Raw genomic sequence first — 20,128 nt, forward strand, 5'->3', positions numbered from 1 at the left:
AAAAATGATATTCATACAAATAAATCTGATGTGATGATTAATGGTGTCATATTTTTCTCTAATGAAATAAAAAAAGGTTTTTTGTATAATTCTTTTAAATACCACTCTAATAAAAACTTTCTGGCAAGTCCTTTTTTTAAAGAAAATTACTGTTTTTTCTCTCTTCAGATTGTTGTAAAAGACTCTCTTCTTCTAATCAGTAACCATTATTTTATGTCTAATAATTTGCATACTATTTACTACATACAAGTCTAGTTTTATCGATTATTCATTATATTATTTATTTATTTTTGATCTGACTTTCATCAGTTTTTCGTTTATTTTTGAGCTCTTTCAGTTTTTCGGACGTTCTTTAACCTTAATTTTCTTGATGTCTTCAAGAGTATTGCAAATGGTTTTGATGGCGTCTTTTATTAGTGGAAGTAATAAAGCATAAGACATTCAAAATATGTTTATTAGATTCTTAGCATTGACATTGTTTTTACTTATAACAAAATTTGTTCTTATAATAATTAGCTTTTGAATTAAAACGAACGCAATTAGCGATGGACTAATTTTTAAAAAGCAATTTCTCACCCCCATAATTTTTAAGACAGCAATATAATGAATTCAATTCATTATAAATATTTTGTTGAACAAAAATAAGCTTCAGAAAAAAAAATCAGTATGATACTTATGCTCGTTATGAAGCACGTAACTTAAACGAAGTACAGCAATAAATCTGTAATTTCTTTCAGTATATAACAGTATTTTATATTATATTAAGCAACAACAAATTTAAGGGTCTTGTCAATTTTTTACTGACGCTTGTCTCAATGTTTTCCAAGTAATATCAGTGAATATTTAAATGTATTTTTCTAGCTATTTCTTAGAAACTTCTTAAAAGTTATTGTTATCGTAAGAGACAAAGGATATTCTTAGAATAGAAATTATAGAAAGACTAAAAATTTAATATAAATTTCAAAAAATTATTTCCTCAGGTTTTTATCTAAAATAATATAAATCTTTATTGATCTATATATAAGTGTATATAAAATTATCTTGTAAATATGCGAATACTGCTTTTATTGATCAATCATAAAAATAATTTTCTTAAAAAAATTGTAATTCATGTCTGAGACATAACCATAACAAAGTATAGCAGAATATAGACTAAATCATTTTATGCTTGTGTACGTTGAGCTTTATCTAGAACTCGTATTTTGATATATTTGAGACATGCCCAACAAAACCTGTGCTATGGCCAAAATGCTCAGACCAACTCAAGCGAAAGTTTCCCGCTATTACTTATAGCTCTGGCGTTCGTGATGTAAAGACGCAAGGATTGTTATTAAACATTTATAAAGCAATTTAGGTGCTTCGCTGGTCCTTCAAATCCAATAAAAGGGTCAAGGTCACCCGCTAAAATAAGAAAATACTGACTTTTTAGTTAGGAGAGATGTTAAAACAATCAGTTTTAATTTTCCAGAAATTACTTAATTATTAAATTTTGCCTATGGATTAAGGGTACAAACACGAATTCTATTTTTCAAATATTAAAGCACAAAATATAATATAATAATTTTTTTTAGTCTTTAAATAACTTGATAACTATTCGCGAATTATTTGTTTTTATATGTTATGTATAATTTTAAAATCTAAAAACACGATATGGTTTTTTACCAACTGAGATAGAGCGAGTAACTCGGTTCAATTTCAATATGCGCGTAGGCGTCCTATGATTAACACGCACGTCGAGCGCTGCATCGTAGTCATGTGGTCAAGTTATAACAGACTCTTACTGACATCTTTTAATATTTTAGGGCACCAAAAGAGATTATATATATTTTTGATAGTATATTCTTCTAACAGATATCGTTATTATATTTTTTTTCATATAAAATTAAATAAATAAAAAATAATTAGTGGTACTTGATTTTGTTAAAACAATCGTTTCGAATATTCCTATGTATTTTTCTAGATCGGTTTATATAAATGTCACACCATAACGAATTATTATTTAGAATCAATGGCGACAAATTGTAGGATAGTCACAGATGTGGTGTTCGTATTCTGAAGTACCATTTTTATGCCTTATGGCATTTTGCAAAAGCCGACAAAGATTTTGCGTAAATTGCATATTTACGACCGAAAAGTTTTCACTGATATTGTATTGGTGAGTGCTCACACAAACTTTTATAATTATCAGTAGCGTAATTTTAATAATATGACAATTTAAAAATTGCGATTATTTGGCACATTTTTCGATCGCGTGCAAATATGCCAGTTGTACGTGACAGCAGCCGCCGTCCGGACGGCATATGAAATTTGTGGCAGTGTGGCCGCTACTCGGAAGTCGGCGACCTCGGCCGACTTCAGTTGAACTTCGGTTCGAACAACTTCCAGAGAGTTTAGTGCAAGCATAAGACTATTTGTATTTTCAATGTAATTTTGTACAAATATGGACTTAATCTAATGTTTTTTTCTAATGGTAATATTTTTTTGCCATATAATGTTATAGTATTTTTGGCAGCAGGTGTAATCAAATTAAAATTTGTACTGATTTAAAGTATTAAACATCAAATGTTTTATTATTTTGCAATTAAAATAAATATGTGATTTTTAAATATTTTTTTATCAAATTTTCACTGACTTTTCTATAACTCTCTGCAACTAAATATTTTTTTATTTATAAAAAAATCTTCTTAAGAAACAAAGCATATATATTATATGTATAATTTAAAAGAAACGTGTTTTTAAAGGTTAATTAGAGTTTATATTGCGCCAGTGAGTATGTTAAATACCCCCCTTAATCTTGCAACGTAATTGCACGCTGAACGCGAATAATAAAACCTGAAAAGTTTCGCATTCCGCGCTGATGTTTTCGTCCTTTTCTTTAGCTTTTGCCACCTTTTCTTTGGCTTTTAACTTCTTTGAAGCGCATTTTATTAGCGGCGAATAAAAGTTGAATAGGCGCACATATATGTAGGTACGCGAGACGGTAATAATTGGAACGAGAAATTCTAGAGGACACAAGGTGGGTTTTGTATGTGTACAATAATACCTTCGGGCAAATGTTCAAAAGCGATTCCGGGGGTCGTTACATAATCGTAAAGTAATTTCAACGCGGCCCGAAAACCGTAACGCGGCGTTTAATTGAAATTATTATGGCTTTGTTTGATATCTTAGTGAATAAATCGCTATGGCTTGATAGGAATTGATAGCATCCGTGGCGTGACATTGACCTATTAGTACGATTTACCGTAAACTTTCTCAAATATTTAATATCTACGTCTTAATAGACGACTTACGTAACTTAAAATTGGCATAAAGTCACGTTTTAAGGATGTTTTAAAATTATCATTGAGTTAATTGTCTGTATAGTCAATATGACCAAGTACATCTAAATATGATCCATTTTTAGAAATTATTTATTATTTTTGCATATGTTATTAAAACTAATGATTTAAGAAGCAACAAAATCAGGAATAGCATCTAGTTATTTTTTTATATATTAGAAAGTTGTGGTTTAATATTGTTGTGCTACAGACATGACTGTCTGAAATAATATATAGCAAAGTAAAAGTTCTGAAGGTCCTACACATATAAATTAGAAGCTACTTACTTACTTATTTCTAAGTTATAATTATACACGCATGCCAATTTATATAATACTACATATTACGTTATACGGCCAAAAGTATTGCGTGTGCATATGAAAATAAAAGTAGGCATGCAATGCCTGCGAACGTGTTAAAATAAATATTTAACTGTAAATGATATAGTATTTTTATATATCATATAAATTCACCGTTAAAATTATAATCATAATAAAGTAAACCTTGATTACTTTCTTTATGTTATTTTATTTAATTTAGTGAGAGTCAAAGTAGAAAAATTTTGAACAGCGTCCCTTTGAAGCTTTTAAAATAATTTCCGTTGAATAAACGAAATTTTTAAGTGGCAAAATTTTTGTTAGAATTAGGACAGTAAAAACAAAAAAAAAATCACTAAGTCTATTACTGTCACAAATAATATGTAAAATATAAATTACACCTATTAAGCTCCAATGATAGATTTTTATAATAAGTTTCTCTAACATAGCTAACACATTTGAATATATATAATTTACATGGTTTTTTAAAAATTTTGTTTGTTTGTGTTGATTTAGTGTTAGATCCACTGGTAGCGAGCTTAGGATTCAACTTTCGTATATTTTCCACTTTCATGTATTATTTTCGTTTCAAAATTTTTATAAACATAGATTTCATAAAAATATTTGTTAGCCAGCCTGATACCGGTTATTTAAAACACAAAAAAATATATCTTATAGTAAAAAAAATGTTTTTCTTTTACATTTTTTGTAATTTATGTAAGATATACCACAATTGAAAAACACTTATTTTAATGATATCAACATAAAACTTTCATTTTTCATTTTTTTAAATAACGGCTTTTCAAAAAGTTCTAAAATCATATTTTTAGAAAAAAAAATTAAAAATTTTAAATAATATATTATCAAACATTATAAAAATTTTAAAATATTTTTCACACACTACAATTATATTTTTATTTTTATATAAAAATTCCATTTGGCAAACTGAAAGGATTTTTTATTGTGTCTAAAAGATTGAAATCAGTAGTTTTTATATATAGTTTAAATTACAGATGAGGTTTTCTTAGATTTTCACTATCTCACGGATGAATAATTCATTAAAAATTAAGCTAGACGGTGCATTGTTAAATTTACTAATTATAAATGTATAAATACATAATAAATCACTGAGTAACGAAATTTAATTTCAATCTGATGACTCACTTATTACTTGTAGATGTGGACTAAAAATTAAAAAAAAACGGATCTTGCTAGCGTTGATACTAAATCGTTCGAATCGATAATGAACGAAACGATAAAAAAATATATTATAAATTAGATTGATAATAGTCGATAACGATAAATAAAATTTATCGTTTGATCGATATTACCGTTCGTGTAATCGATAATGAACGAAATTAATCGATAGCGTTTGTTATCGATTAATATCGTTTAATATAAATAATATCGTTTAATATTACTATAAATATTGTTTAATTTTGTACAACCTCAAAAATTAACGATAAATTTTGAAACTTTCGTTTGTAAAAAAAAAAAAATTGTTAATAAAATTTTATTAAATTATTATTATTACAAATTTATCTGAAATTATCAGTTATTATTTAAAATGGCCGAAACATTAAATAATAAAAATATTACTTTATCTTTAAAGCCAAAAAATCACAAATATTAAAATTTAAAAAAGTCACCTTATTTTAATCACTTTTTAATATGCATTGATGCATTCACAGCAAGATAATTCTTTAATCAGTTTCTGTATCTGCCTCTGATTCTGTGTAGCTTGCACTGATAGTCTCTGAAGGACCAGTGCTGACAACATCATCTTTTGAGTCTGAATCTAGAGCATACACAATTCTTTGTAACTTTTTTTAAAAGTTTTCGGTAAATGTCTTTGAGCTTTTCTTGGAGCCACATTCATAGTGTTGCTTGACTTGCTGCACTGGATGCAGAACCAGCACGACTTCTTGGAGTTAAAAATGATGGTCCACTATCCTCATCATCCCTTTCTCCGACAGGTAATTCTTCAACAATTGGAATTCCAATGTTGTATTTATTGATACGGACTCTACTGTGATTCAGTTGTATGTAGAGGATCTTCTCAACATTTGACGGGTCAAACCTTATACTCTGAGATGTTGCAAGGTTTCCTTTAGCAGAAAAAAACCCGTTCACTTTTCTGGCTTTAGCCGCCAACAACGGGAAGATGCCGTTGTAGTCTTACCACCAGGTCAATACATCAATTTTATAAGATCTGGGATAAATCTTGAAGGAGTCCCACTACTTTTCCACTGCCGATTTTGTCCGATTTAGAGTCTCATGCTGGACTTTTTCAGCCACCAACTGATCCATGAAATCCATGTCGCCGAGGGCAGGTGTTGATGTCTATCTGATATGCTGCCTTGCTGGAGTTTCCTGTTCAACCTCTTGAAACGATAGATGTGAGTCAAGAAATCTTCTTAGAGTGGACTCTTCCTTGTTGAACTGAGTAAGAGGTAATCCCTTATAATACGGGTAAAGTTGATTGGCCATAAGTACACGGTGCTCTCAGTAGTAGGTTTCGGCAAAACTCGTTTCATTTGTCTCTGAAATTCAGTGATGAATTCTTTCGTGAGTTGTTGTGTCAGCAGCGAGCACTTTTCCAACATAAGAGAAATGGGAATATTTTTTTAACAATCATTGAATCATCAGCAGAAAGATCTTTAACTTTTTCTAGTACCAGGACTAGTTCAGCCATAAACGTGAAGTCAAAGGGAGCATAATTTCGCACGCCATTGGTTAACATTGTTTTATTTTGTACTTTTCCGCCAAATATCGCTTAAACAAATGATAATATCGTTCATTACTATCGTTTGAGATCGATAATCGAAAAATTCATTACCGTTCATGATCGATATCGAACGAAATCGATAATGAAAAGTTATCGAAAATGATCGTTCATTATCGATCATTATCGTTACTCAATATATACGCATTTTTGCGAAACGGTCGATTTTTTAATGACACGCATTTCTTTGCTATTTTTACAGTTTTTTAAGCGTTAATTGCACCGCTAAGAAAATTTTTGCGTCATATCGGCAAAGGTAGTTTCGCCACCCGCTCGTGTTTATCAGCACAATTTTAAAAAGATGCATTTCTTTTTATTGTAAGTCACGTTGAGCTATAATAAATTATGTTTTAAAAACTGTGATTGCACTATCACAAAAAATATTATCATATGGCTAATTTAATTTTTTTTTTTGTGGTGGTCCGCTAAAATGCTATAAAAATACGTTTTAGAATAGCAGCGAGATTGACCTCGTAACCCTTCAAAATCAGGAACCTTATTTAGGATCTGAGTGCTTAGTTTCCTTGATAAAATAAGAATACCAGTTAAAATGCCTCACTATTATGGCTAACGATATATATTACGGGCCGTAGTTTGGAACATCCCTCAAACCAACAAAGCCCCTTGAAGTCTTTGCAAAGTTTAACCCGTTTATTGAAACCTCCCGTGTAACACATCTAATCATATATATTACATGCCGATTCACGCTCCAACAATTAATCAAGAAACGACAGGTCCAGGGACGCACTTCCGCCTCGCCGGATTCGCCATTGTCAGGCACAATATCACCGTGGTTTAATTTTATGGCACAGATTCGAAATCAATTGTACGTTCGCAACTCCCGCAGATGACGGATTAATCTGACGTGCGTCGATTTAAAATCAATCTCCTAGAAGGAATTCTCTGGATGACGTCACGGATTAATCACGAAACGGACTCCCGAATCGCGATGGGGTCACGCCAGTCGCCTGTGCTTTCGTATCAGTAATTAAAAAAAGGCAGGGACTGTCAACTTGCTTGGCCTTTCTGCTCGCTGAGTAAAAACGAGCGTTTAATGCTCTTAGACGTGGCGGCGTTAACTCGGGGGCGACAATAAAAAGGCAATTTATTTTATGTGAGCTTTACTCTCTTCTTACTATTCTTTGCAACTTCTTTAATGTAGAACGTCGTCATATCTATGAATGTAGGAAGCCTGTGCTTGTTTTATTGACCTCGACAAAGTTCCTTGTCTTTACACAAAATTTATAAGCGTCATCGTTAATCTATACTGGCAACAAAGGGTGGCAGTGAAGCTGGGCGACAGATTAACAACAGATATAAGCATATGTATGGAATGCCACAAATCTTAATCCACTTCTGTTTCTTCTGCTTATAACACGGGCTTATCCCGTGTTTTGTTTTCAATTCAATCATATTCTTAAGCACATAAGCAATGTATATTTTTTATTTATTTTTATCTAATAGCACACAATATTAACCATATGAGCATATGGGTATAAGCACTGAGTAATAATTTTACTATTTAATGTGTATTTTACTATATCTCTTAATTAAAATTTTGATAGACTTAATTTTAATTAGGCTAAATTGAAATAAATGAATACTACTTCTTTAAGTCATATGATAAAAAACTCATACCCACAAAAATATAATCGCTTCAAAGCAATCCTTAAAAATATCTCTATTATTTTATGAATATATTCTTATTAAAAAGAACGTAGATAAACTAATTGTTTGTGAAAAGAATGATAATGAGAACTAAATTAATTGTAGTAAAATACAGTTTTCTGTCCTTCGTGTACAGTTGACATAATACAATTTATATTTAGAGCCAACGATAAATATTATTATAACATAATTTCAAGTAACTCTTTTAATATACAGACTGTAGTGAGGTTTATTTGTTTACTAGCTTAGTTTTCAAATATTTACAATGTGAAACTACCCAAGATTATGTTTCTATGCCTTTCATTATAATGAAAACTTTAGTCCCGGATATTTTTTCTCGGACCACCCACCTTCAATTTACGATTATCTGTTTTTAATGAGTAACAGCCGCCATTGTGTGCAGACATGAGTATAAATCAAAACGGGAAAAGGGAAAAATGACAGGCCAATCAAGGCAGAAAAGCGCGAAATATTTACCGATTTATCGCGCTAGTTCCCAATCGACGCCATTGTGCTGGAAACATTAATAAAAATATCGAAATCGGCGCGTGGCAATTATTTATGCCGTTAACGTATACGTTTACGTGTATCTACGTTGTGTGTGAGGATATATGGACGTATGGAAAACGAGCACAATTTATTGAGTGACAAACACGACGACTGTTTCGGTAGCGCAATTTATGTTATTGCTTTATTACGTGCTTAGAATTAATCAATTTTGACGTAAACCATAAGTTTAATAAGCATCGAGTAGTTAGTTACACTTTGACAGTGAATGAAAATTTGTTCAATGCTCCTATTTTTAATGGTTACCCATTTGTTTAATATGAAGTATAATACAAGTTATATAAAGATACATAATAGCAATGAGATTTATTATGCATCTGAATGAGCCTATAAAATTTAATTAAATGCTTTCATTAAATGACTGAAATGCATATTTTAATCAATGGAAAATACTCACAGCAAGCAATTTCTTTTTATATAATATCAAAAATATTTTAGGCTTAGCGGATAAAAATTTAAATAAACTTACAATTTTAGCATTTATTTGCATATTTTATTTATTGAATTTTGGCATCTATCACAAATTGCTTTAAATAAGCTTTACAATAATGTTGTTGCTTTTTTGAGATTAAATTTCATTAAACTGGGATTTGAAGCTCCTCACATCTGATCGTCAAAAACTATTGCAAATAACATCGGCTAATGCTAACGTAAGATTTTGTAAATTTTTCGTTTCACATAGATGCTGCCAAATACAAATAATATTACCCAAGAATATCATCTTCATTGACAATATTCGTCAAATTAAAATTCCAAGAAAGAAAATTCTGTTAAAAATATTTAAAAATTGTTTTTAAATGCAAATTAAACTTCTAAACACTTTTTGGATACGACATTTTTCAGTAGGATTTCATTTTGCAAAGTTATGACACTTTGAATTTTTACATTGGCCGCCATTTTGTAAAAAAAATTATATATTTTTTTAGGGGTGCACGGTAGTTCTATACGATACTAAAAATTTAATTTTTAATCTTTAAAACCAAGCAGTTAAGAGCGCTAACTCTTCTGAAAGTCTCAAAATGGCTCGTATGGGGGTCCGATCGAACTGATACTTCGCTTGTTTTGAAGCAAAAAACTATTTTTTTTATATTTTATTTGGATGTAGTTTAGACTTTTAAACGTTTCGTATATAACAATCTTTTCATTAAAATTTAAACTTACTGAGTTACGAGTGCTTAAATTTTTATACTTGTCGCTATTTTGCAAAAAATTGACACATTGGATTTTGCTAACGAACATATACAGGATGCTCAAGAATTCTATACTGTCACAAAAATTCAACTTTAAATATGTATAAATAAGCTCACACTGACCTTAACTATATTGCAAGTCTTATGAGCGTATGTATGGTGGGTCGACGACTCATAACACTAAACGTGTTTTGGAAAAAAAACTTTTTTTTTTAATTTTTTTAAACGGTATCGTAAGTACATTCGAAAGCTATATTTCGTATCAAAAATTCAAGTCTATATCTTTAAAAGGAACCAAATACGAGCGTTAACTATATGCCAAGTCGCTTTTTGCTATCTTGAAATTTGCCTTTTAATATAGCATCCCTTTACAAAATATTTTTTTTTAAAAAAGTATTATGCACTCGCATCAAAATTCTAAAAATGCTGCTAAAACTGCAGTTCAAGCTAAAAAAATATATCTGCCCTAAATTTTTGTTGAAATTGAGATTTCATTAAAATATATAAAGCAGTTTGACATGAATAGTGACTCAATCAACGCTAGTTGTCATTGAAATGACTTTACCGCAGTGTGAATTCTATATATTATATAATCAATATTTTGTATTGTAGTTTTGAGTTCAATTTTTTAAGCAATCTCACGATATTTGCAACATAGACATTTTAGGGTTTGCGAATCCTATTGGGTGTGAGACTCAGGGTGAAATCTAAATAGAGTTTTATTACGTTATATTTACATATGTTGCGACAGACGATAAATGGCGAGATGTTTTCTCTAAGCGGTGGTGGAGAAACTGGCGAATGGATGATGTCAGTAGACGATCCTCATAGTTCTGATTGATGTGGCAGTGACAATATATTCTTCAAGCGGTGGTGGGTTGGTTTCACTACCTCATTGGAGTCTAGGCTTAAGTATCCAAGTCTGAAAAGCTTGTCCAGCCAATCGCTGCAATTGGCGAAATAAGTATACGTCTTTAGAAAGCGACGTTCGCTTAATGGGCTTGTCTAAGGTCGTATTGCATTGCAACGTGATTTATTATATCCGTGATCGTTTCGCTACAAAGAAAGACGGAGAATATTTACAGTAAGAACAAAACTCGTGTTCTTTATTGAGTCATAAGGACGCGTGGTCCAAGTTTTGTTGCTTTGTTGATAAATGATCATTTTGGTCACAGTAAAATAACGCTAGTTTTGAGACAAATTCTGTGTGTGGTCGCCACAACATTTGTTATTCAATAATAGTAGCTAAAGGTGGTTTTTCGATCATAAAAAAAGCAGTGACTAGAGGAGTCACTGTATTTATTTTTTTATTTAGAATGAGTTATACAAATCTTAATAAAACATTACCATGACTAAGTCATCTTATTTCTGTATGTTAGTCAGAATATTTGTCTTTAATTTTTAATAAAAATGTACGGAAGTGACAATAAGAAATTCACCGCTGACAAAACTAGTTCAATATCATGTAATAAATTGAAATATTTCCCACAAAGCACCTGCTGATGTAGAATACAACAAAAAACACAAGTTTACAGCGATTTTTCTCGATGACATTTTACAGTGATTTTCATTTAAATCACGCGCTAATTTTAAAAACTGAACAATTTTTGAGATATTACTAAATTTCCATATTTATGTTTATACATAATTAAAAATATCTTTAGTGCTAGTTAGCTAATTAAAAAATATTTTATTTAAAATTAAATGTGATTAAAATAGTCTAGGCAAAAAATAATTTTAAATATTATTTAAAATGTATATGAATAACATATCTTCCGTTGTTACCTGATAGGCGTAAGCCCAATGCGTTGCAACTGAGTAAGTCAATCAGAGATTATGAATACCTACAATGAAATATTAACAATGAGAATCGGTGATATCCATATTATTATTTATAAATTATTACGTGCTATACAATCTATAATCAATAGATGTCACTGCAGCTGGGGCTGGTTTTTATATAATTAAAAATTCGAGTACTGCTCCCAGGGTTCGAACCTGCAACCTCAGAGTTGAGAGTCTGAGACGTTGCGGACTACGCTATTCCGTCCTTATTATTGATTATACGCAATAAAATCAAGATAATCATGAAAATTTACTAAAATATATTTTAACCGATTTTAATTAACTTATTTAAGTTGTATTTGATTTAATATATATATTTAAATACAATAATATACATTTTTTTGTTTATTTTATATTATGAATATTACTTATTGTTTTGTTTTTCGTTTTAATTAGTCTGACAGTCTGCTCTCAATTAAATCACAAGGTAAAAAACGTTTACTTAGCAAATTACATGTTTAAATCCTCCTAGTTGTTTTAAAAACTGATTATAACGTAATGGTATAAATCAAAATTGCATAATTCTAACACAAAAAGCCGGCTTTCTTTTAAGTTCATATATTATTTTTACATTAGATTGTGTAACGTATTATTAAAAGTAAGAAGTATTTTTGTGATATTAAAGTAGTCTATAAATAAACATTACTGGATTAACACATTTGATATTCACATTTCTGATAAACAAAATTACCGAACTGACGACGGTTAAGGTTCACTACAGTAATTGGTTCATTGCTTTCCACAAATTACTTAGTATTAAATAATACAAATATTTTGTAACGTTTATCATACATATTCAAAGTCTCTATTGTGACCATTCTGTATCACGTCAAGTTTGATTTTACTAATTTTGTTTTTTAATTTTTTTCTTTATATATATATTACAAAAATGGTTGAATTGGTAAAGAAAAATCCTTATTCAGATGTAAAAATAAACGTTTGTGTGTACCCCTGACTGTTTTTAATACACCCTCCTGTTGAGTGGTGCCTTCAAACAAGATTTATATACCGAACGAAGACGCTGCTGCGGGTAATTTGATTTGTAAGTTTCCCAAACAGGCTTTTCCCGACAACTTGTAACGGGATCATTGTTAACGCCGTTGTATTGATTCGTTGTCATTATCCTCGGCCGAATCTAATTATACAACTTCTAATGTTGTACCAATCTGGAAAGTTGCATCTAAGCAAGCGGGTTTCCTTAACTAAATTTTCCTTGTTTATTCATCGCAAAGGAAAACGTTTGATGTTGTATGGACGGAGATAAGTTAACCATTTTTATATTAATAATAATATATTACCCTGGCATTGAGTCGATCGCGTAATAAATTCCCGATTGACACGTTTCGTGTGATCTAACAACATTGTAGTCGTGTGCCAAAATCGTGACTACAATGGAAAGTGTCTGATGCGTGTTAACACGCACTTACATTTATTTATGTTAGAAACTTACATAACGACTTTTATATACCGATAATCTTACGATCAGCTTATAAAGAAATAGTCTCCATTGCCGTTTATAATTAGTTTTTAAATACAATAAATATGACGCATCGTATATTGTTATTATAATTTACATTATAAGATTTATATACGTATCTATACACAAAGTTTAGTTTTGCATTAAGTTCCGCGTACATAAAATCATGTTCTCAGAAAAGAAAGCAATAACGCACAGAATGATTACCACCAAATATCGAATAGGTGCTCCTAAACATATTTTTTCTGCAACTTTTACTTAGGAAATACATTATTTGTTTAGATATAATCACTATCTGTACTATAGAGCATTTAAAATTAAATCTATGAACCGATATTTAGACTATTTTGGATTTAAACTCAAGTCTGTCCCAGTCACTCATGACGAATAGTTCATCATCGCTTTTTGATTAGCTATATCTACTCAATGTGTTAATGACAAGCGCCAGTTATTTCGTAAAAAATAAATTATTACAATTGAAAATGGCTTGAAATTTATTTCAAAGAACCGTCGTTATCACCTTTGGAGGTGGCAATCGGTCTTTACAAGGCAATCAACAAAAGACGTATGTAATTAATTTTTATTAATAAGTAAAATTTACAAACTTTTCGATAAATTAAACAAATAAGTGTTATATATAATTTATATATTTTTTTAAACTATTATTGCGATATGTAGGTAAATTTTATATTTAAAACTCAATTACTTATACTGATTTTATTAAAGTTTTGGAGATTCAGATTTTTTAGCTTATTAGCCAACAATATTTTTCGCCCAGGTGATTTTCTCATCTTTCATTACCTTAGTTCTTATAGATTACTGTATGTTCTATTAGAACAAATAAAATATAAAGTAATTATTATTAGTTTTACTAATACAAATATGATACCAATACTTTGTTTCAAATTTTTTTACGTAATTTGCATATTAGAGCTAGTTACCATATACAGTGAAATCTCTTTGTAACGAATCTTTAATATGTCCCCAAAAAACTTTCATGCAAAATGTTTTCATTATAACGAAGATTGATCTCAGTATAACGAAATATTTTGATACGAATGACGTTACAATTTCACATATTTCTTCAAGTTAAGTTCGTTCTTGACTTGGCGTGTGCCGGATGTGTTCATAAGCGATATTTAAAGTATTTCGTTGACCCTCAAACTTTTTTTATAAAACATTTTTTTAACAAATTTTATTGCGTATCCTTAAAATTAGACAAAAAACGATCAATCAATCTTGTACCTTGATGCTGTAGTAATATGGTAATTAAAAATAAAATAAAAATATATCATCTTCTTTGCATTCAGTATAACGAAATTTTCGAAATTTCGACGGAATTTTCAGTATAACGAAATTTTTGTTTGGTACCGTGAACTTCGCTTTACTGAAATTTCACTTTAATTAATATCATGTATTTTAATAATCTTTAATATGGATTTATGTATACGCAGTTTATTATCTGTCAGTCAATAACATTTTCTAAGATTGTATACCAAATAGAAGGTCCAAAAACAGCTTGCTAAAGAAATACGTCTGGGTCACAAATTCCAGTATCGGTAATTAGATTGGAACCGTAAAATATACAGTTAAACAATGAGAATTAATAATAAAAAATGGCTAAATCGTAAAGCCTTGATTTAAATGGCCGGCCCGAACGGCTCGTATCGAACAACTATTTATACGACACAAACTATTCGAGAGTACCAATTTAGTACCGGGGGTATTTTGGACGTCCGTTTGGACTGTAATTCAGCGTGTGTATTGTTGAAATTTTATTACCATCGTTAAACCGTGAAGGTTATAATAACTTGAACACGTTTCGAGCTCTGATAATAATATTCTTTGTTCTCAAACGAGAGTAACGAAGACCTGGAGCAGCTATTTATGTTTTATTTATTTTTATTAAATACTATTTTTAATACATAAAATGTATGAATTAATCATCACGATATGCATCCATGAATATAATAATAATTATGATATATAATAATCACTTATTCCAATCTCTAAGACATGATAAAAATTAAAAAAAAACCACTAAGGTCCATATGTGATTCAAACCTAGGTCTTTCAGGTCAATAGTCAGCGAATTATACCATTTATTTTGTAATGTATTTATTAATTTTTTTTTAATGCTAAATTTGTTTTTTTCAGATCTCCACCCTGGTGTCGCATCGCAGCGAGCGCGGTGGGATCAGCGGGGTGGTAGGGTCTGGCAGGGCTGTGGCTAGGGTTGGCCAGGCGGTCAACCTTGCCGTGGAGAGGTTCGTCACTGTAGGGGAAACCATCGCAGATGACAACCTGGACATCAAGCAGGACATGTATGACGCTTGCAAGGAGGCGAGAACGGCGGGTGAGTTATATTATTTAACAATAGTACAATACGTAACCTCAACCTCACGGTCACCTCGACGTGTTTTGATTTCACATATACGATGTGTGACTTATATACATTTTTTGCAATTTTGTGCGTTATCGTGATGCATAATATTTGCACAGACCATACTTTCAAAAATTAAAACGTAGGAAAAAGACTGAGCTAATGTATTGTAATGTTCTTTTCCTTTTGCACGTTTTATTGAGTATCTCAAAATTTTGCATTAATTTTTTTAAATACTTTTAATCAAATACTGAAATTATACGAGACTAAAAATTTTTATTTTTTATAATAAAAAAAATATATTACATAATTATTTTGAAGAATGATCGACAAATTTAATGAAGAATTAATTCATTAATAAAATGGCTTTTCAAAAAACTTATTTTTTTTGTCGACATAAAATTTCCAGAAATTGAAATTTAAAAAAAAAGTTTGTCGACGTTGATTTTATTCTACTTAATTCTATTTTTAGAAGTTTAGATTTCTGTCAATTTTTTAGTTATCTCGTAGACTCTTTTGTCAGAGTCCGTAAATATTCATTAACTCTTTGAATATTTCCATAGCTATAATACATTTTCTCAGGCTCAATGATTAATTAAAGAAACAACCGTTTCAGTGTGGTTTCGAATAATTTTATTAATTTAGTCTTTGAACTCGAAGAAAATAAATTTTCTGATTCTTTTAAATGAAAACAATTCGGGTTGTGCAAAAAAATAAGCAATGATATGAACGTTAAATCTCGTCTTTTAGATTTTAAACTTTTTTCTCGACGAATGGTAAAAAAAATTAAGATGTACCTTATATGAAAGCATATAGCCATTACCTAGTTAAAGTTTACATAGGTTTCGAGTACAATACTATTTAATGTATACGTGTTTAAACAGTAATTATAAAATTTTAACATGTGCACTCAAAACTTTATAACACACGTACAAAGTAGAGCTCAAACAATGGGACACCCAACCTCGTTTGTAATAATGCAAGGTTTAATTTATAATTTTACAATCAAGAAGGGTCAGAACATTTCTACATTGTCTGCTATGTTTAAATGCACTAATTTTTCCACAATAAGAAGCAGTCGAATGTAAGCACAATTCACATTAGTACTTTTTAACAGTTACAATTAATCTAATGAGCGTGCTATAATAATATTCAATGATTATGTTAACTTATGTCACGTGTGATTGTGTGAACTGAATCACGTGGTTCTCTACCTGCGTGTGTTTAAATTTGTGGAAAATCGCTGTGTTATTATGGAGCCATTAAATACATTTTATGATATGATCGTATAATAAAACTGCGCTAGACTGTATGTCTATTTGTCACATTATATACGTATCAAGAGTCATAAATGATGTTTTATTCATGTCGATGCTATGAAATATTCAAAATCGATATGCACAGGGCTAGTCGAAAATTTTCACTTCACTATATTATGCAGTTTCTAAAGTTAGTAATAATTTATGACTGCATTTATAAAATCTTTTTATTATCGACCGTTGAAGAAGATCAAAATAAATTATTTTTAATGTGCAGCTGTCCGTCGTAATATATTAAGAAAGGCGGATGATATAAAAAGTTTTTTGTCGTGAGCATATAATTGCTAATTTGCTATACAAATCTTTGCATCTTAGTAATAGTTTCAAAGATCTACCCAAAGCTGCACTAGTGATGATTAGAAATAAAATTGTTTTATTTATTAATTTAGACAGTTTCGTCATTAATAAAAATGCTCCATTTCGTATTAATGCTGATTTTACTAAAAATACGTAATATTATAAATATTTCTACATGCTTGAAAATCGGTATTGTAAAACATATTCTGCACTAAATTAAAGGTGAAAATCTACCTGTTATGCACTTATTCAAAATTATCTACTAAGGGTGTTTTTTATGTGATCTCGGGGTGCTTATGCTAATAGTTATTTATTTATTTAGCTTAGTAGCTAATTTTACATCAAATGAATTTTAACTAAACATATATATATAATATATAACATGAAAAAATAAAAATAGACTTCATATTATAATGTATTTCTTAATGCACGAAATCTTAGTAATCTTGATTCACGCGTTAACTCTTAGCAACTCAATGTGACAGCCTGGTTGAAGCAAACCTGACGATGGAAGTGGAAAATCTGCTTTTCTTTGGAGTTTGATTGTGTTGGCCCGGAGGTTAAGGCTTGTACTGAGTTGTCTACGTCTATTTTTTATGAGTTTCACTGATGCAAACTCGTTGTCGAATTCTATTGTATTTTCTAGTCATAATTTATAAGCGAGTAGGAAGTAAATGAATAGGAACTTATTTTCTTAGAGCGACTAAATCACTAAGGGGGGGGGGGAGGTTAGCAATTCTCCCATCTATTAAAGTATTGGAATCTACAACTTGTTATGTCTAAATATTTGCATAAAACATAAGGTGATTTGTTCAGGGAAGATTTTAATGACTTTTTATTAAAATTCTTATCTACATTTTTTACCAGTATCAAATAATTACGAATTTCTTAGATGTAAAAATAATAAATTAAGGTTATTTGTCGTCATTTCTTATTTATTAGTATACAGCTTTCAATATTTTTTGGAACTACCTTAAAACTACTTTCCAAAAAATCATAAAATTAATGGCTTACTACATATCTCTCTTTCTTTTCTATGCGTCGCAAATATCAACAATTTTTAGCCATGTCAGACAGTTTTCATTGTAAAGAAGAATGTGCATATCATTTTTCTTTGCCTGATAACAAAGTTTCTCTGACTTTTAGCTTGACACTGTCAGCAGCCTAAAATCGTATCAGGCCGTCATTGTCCAAGCTTCCGTCCTTGGCCGGTCGTTCCCAATGGAGACTACCGCATATGGTCTGAAGCTGGTCGGCTTAACCCGTTCAGATTTAATGCATTTCATGCATTCTCAACACCACTTCTCGCAAAAATAAATTATTTTATATTGTAACAGTCTTTTTATAAGCCGATGGTGTATTTGATTCGATGACTATTTCACTAATAAAGTTTCGAAAGCTCTCTTGAAATCCAAGAAAACTGCTCCAATGCTTTTGTTTATATGGGCAACAACTTGTGATGCAGTCTCAGTGGAATGTTTTTCTCTGAATCCCGATTGTTTACATAGGATGTTTTGAGAAATAATAAAATCCTTTAATTGTTTGATTACTACTTCCTCCATCACTGTTTCTATACCAGGCAATATGTTGATTGGTCTCATTTCCTGAAACTTTTTACTATTTTTTATTTTAAGTATAGGTATAATAGTAGCAATCTTTAAATTTTCAGGTATTTCTTCTTCGGAGAGTGCTTTCTTTATTAAATAATTTAATTTATTTCTCAAGTTTCTTTAATTACATGTATATCTAAATCATCAGTACTGGTTTTTTTTTCTAATTTATATACAGGCGGCCCTCGACTTTCGCACATAATTGGTTCCTGAAAATGTGTGCGAATGTTGAATGTACGAAAATCGAGGGAAGTAAAAAAATTGAAATTGTGTGTATTTTAATATATTTATTTATCAAGTAAATATAAGATGTTTAAGAAACACGTTTAAGTATGGTTTGCTGGTGTTTCCTTTGAAAAGTTATCAAGAGCTAACTGTTTCTACTATTCTTTTATAGTATTTTATAACATGCTATGTTTTTATTGATCGCCCTACGCACTTGAGATATGCGTTCTCCATTGGGATCACAATCTTCCATAATATTTAAAAAATTGTCAAGGTGCGTGAAGGCTTCATTCATATTTTTCATTCTTAAATAGTTTTCCAAAATAAACCTGTCTCATCTACATTAAATATTTGGCTAGAGGGATATTCTCCATCTTCAATAATTTTGGATAGTTAGGAAATAAATTCTTTTGCAGCATCTTTATCCGCATCAGCCGATTCTCCCGTAAATTTAATATTATGAAAAGAATACCTCATTTTAAAATTGTAAAATCAACCGTTACTTGCTTGAAAAACCGTGTTAAAATCTTTTTTTAATCTATCCTTCCAATATTTGTGCAAACTAAAAGCTTTTGGTTGAATAATTGAAATACTCAGAGGGACAACTTTTTGATGTTGGTCATCGATCCACGATGACAAAGATTTTCCATTTCATCCATGTTTTTTTTTGTGTTTTTTTGGAAGCATATCTTTAAAGATTGCGGAAATATATTTTTACTTTCCACAATTTTGAACGTATTTCTTAATTATATTTTTATTTTGCAAAATTGAACATATTGCAAAATTGAACATGAAGCAAAAGATTCAGCGCTATCAGAACGTCTAATAATTTCCATCTTTGTCTTGAATCGTGTGAATCCGTGTGTGAGTCCTTGATTTATTTTTCTTTGTAGCAACACAAGTTTTTCCGTTTCTCACTCGTGTTTATATTTTTTTTTTTTTTTTTAAATTAAATTTAAAAAAAATGTTTTTTTTTTTAAAAATGTGCGAAATAGCGAATTGTGCGAAAGTCGAACGTCCGAAAGTCGAGGGCCGCCTGTATTATGTTATGAATTTTTTCTATACTCTCAATGTAGTATGTATTCATTTTTTCTGCTATTATATTTGCCAGAGAGCAATTGCTTTAAT

The 20,128-nt window shown here is 30.2% G+C and overlaps 1 protein-coding gene across 2 annotated transcripts in view; it reads left to right on the plus strand.

The window, feature by feature from the left end:
• The window catches only part of alpha-Catr (alpha-catenin related), a 185,717-nt gene that overhangs the window by 24,838 nt on the left and 140,751 nt on the right, over nt 1-20,128 (plus strand). For both annotated transcript variants that reach the window (XM_088190162.1, XM_088190173.1), the window contains exon 2: nt 15,324-15,522. In XM_088190162.1, the coding sequence (XP_088046288.1) occupies nt 15,324-15,522 (199 nt within the window). The remainder of the gene's footprint in view (nt 1-15,323; nt 15,523-20,128) is intronic.

This window comes from Plectrocnemia conspersa, unplaced genomic scaffold (genome assembly GCF_051122295.1).
Source record: "Plectrocnemia conspersa isolate PC_06_02 unplaced genomic scaffold, ASM5112229v1 ptg000001l, whole genome shotgun sequence".
NCBI classification, from domain to species: Eukaryota; Metazoa; Arthropoda; class Insecta; order Trichoptera; family Polycentropodidae; genus Plectrocnemia; species Plectrocnemia conspersa.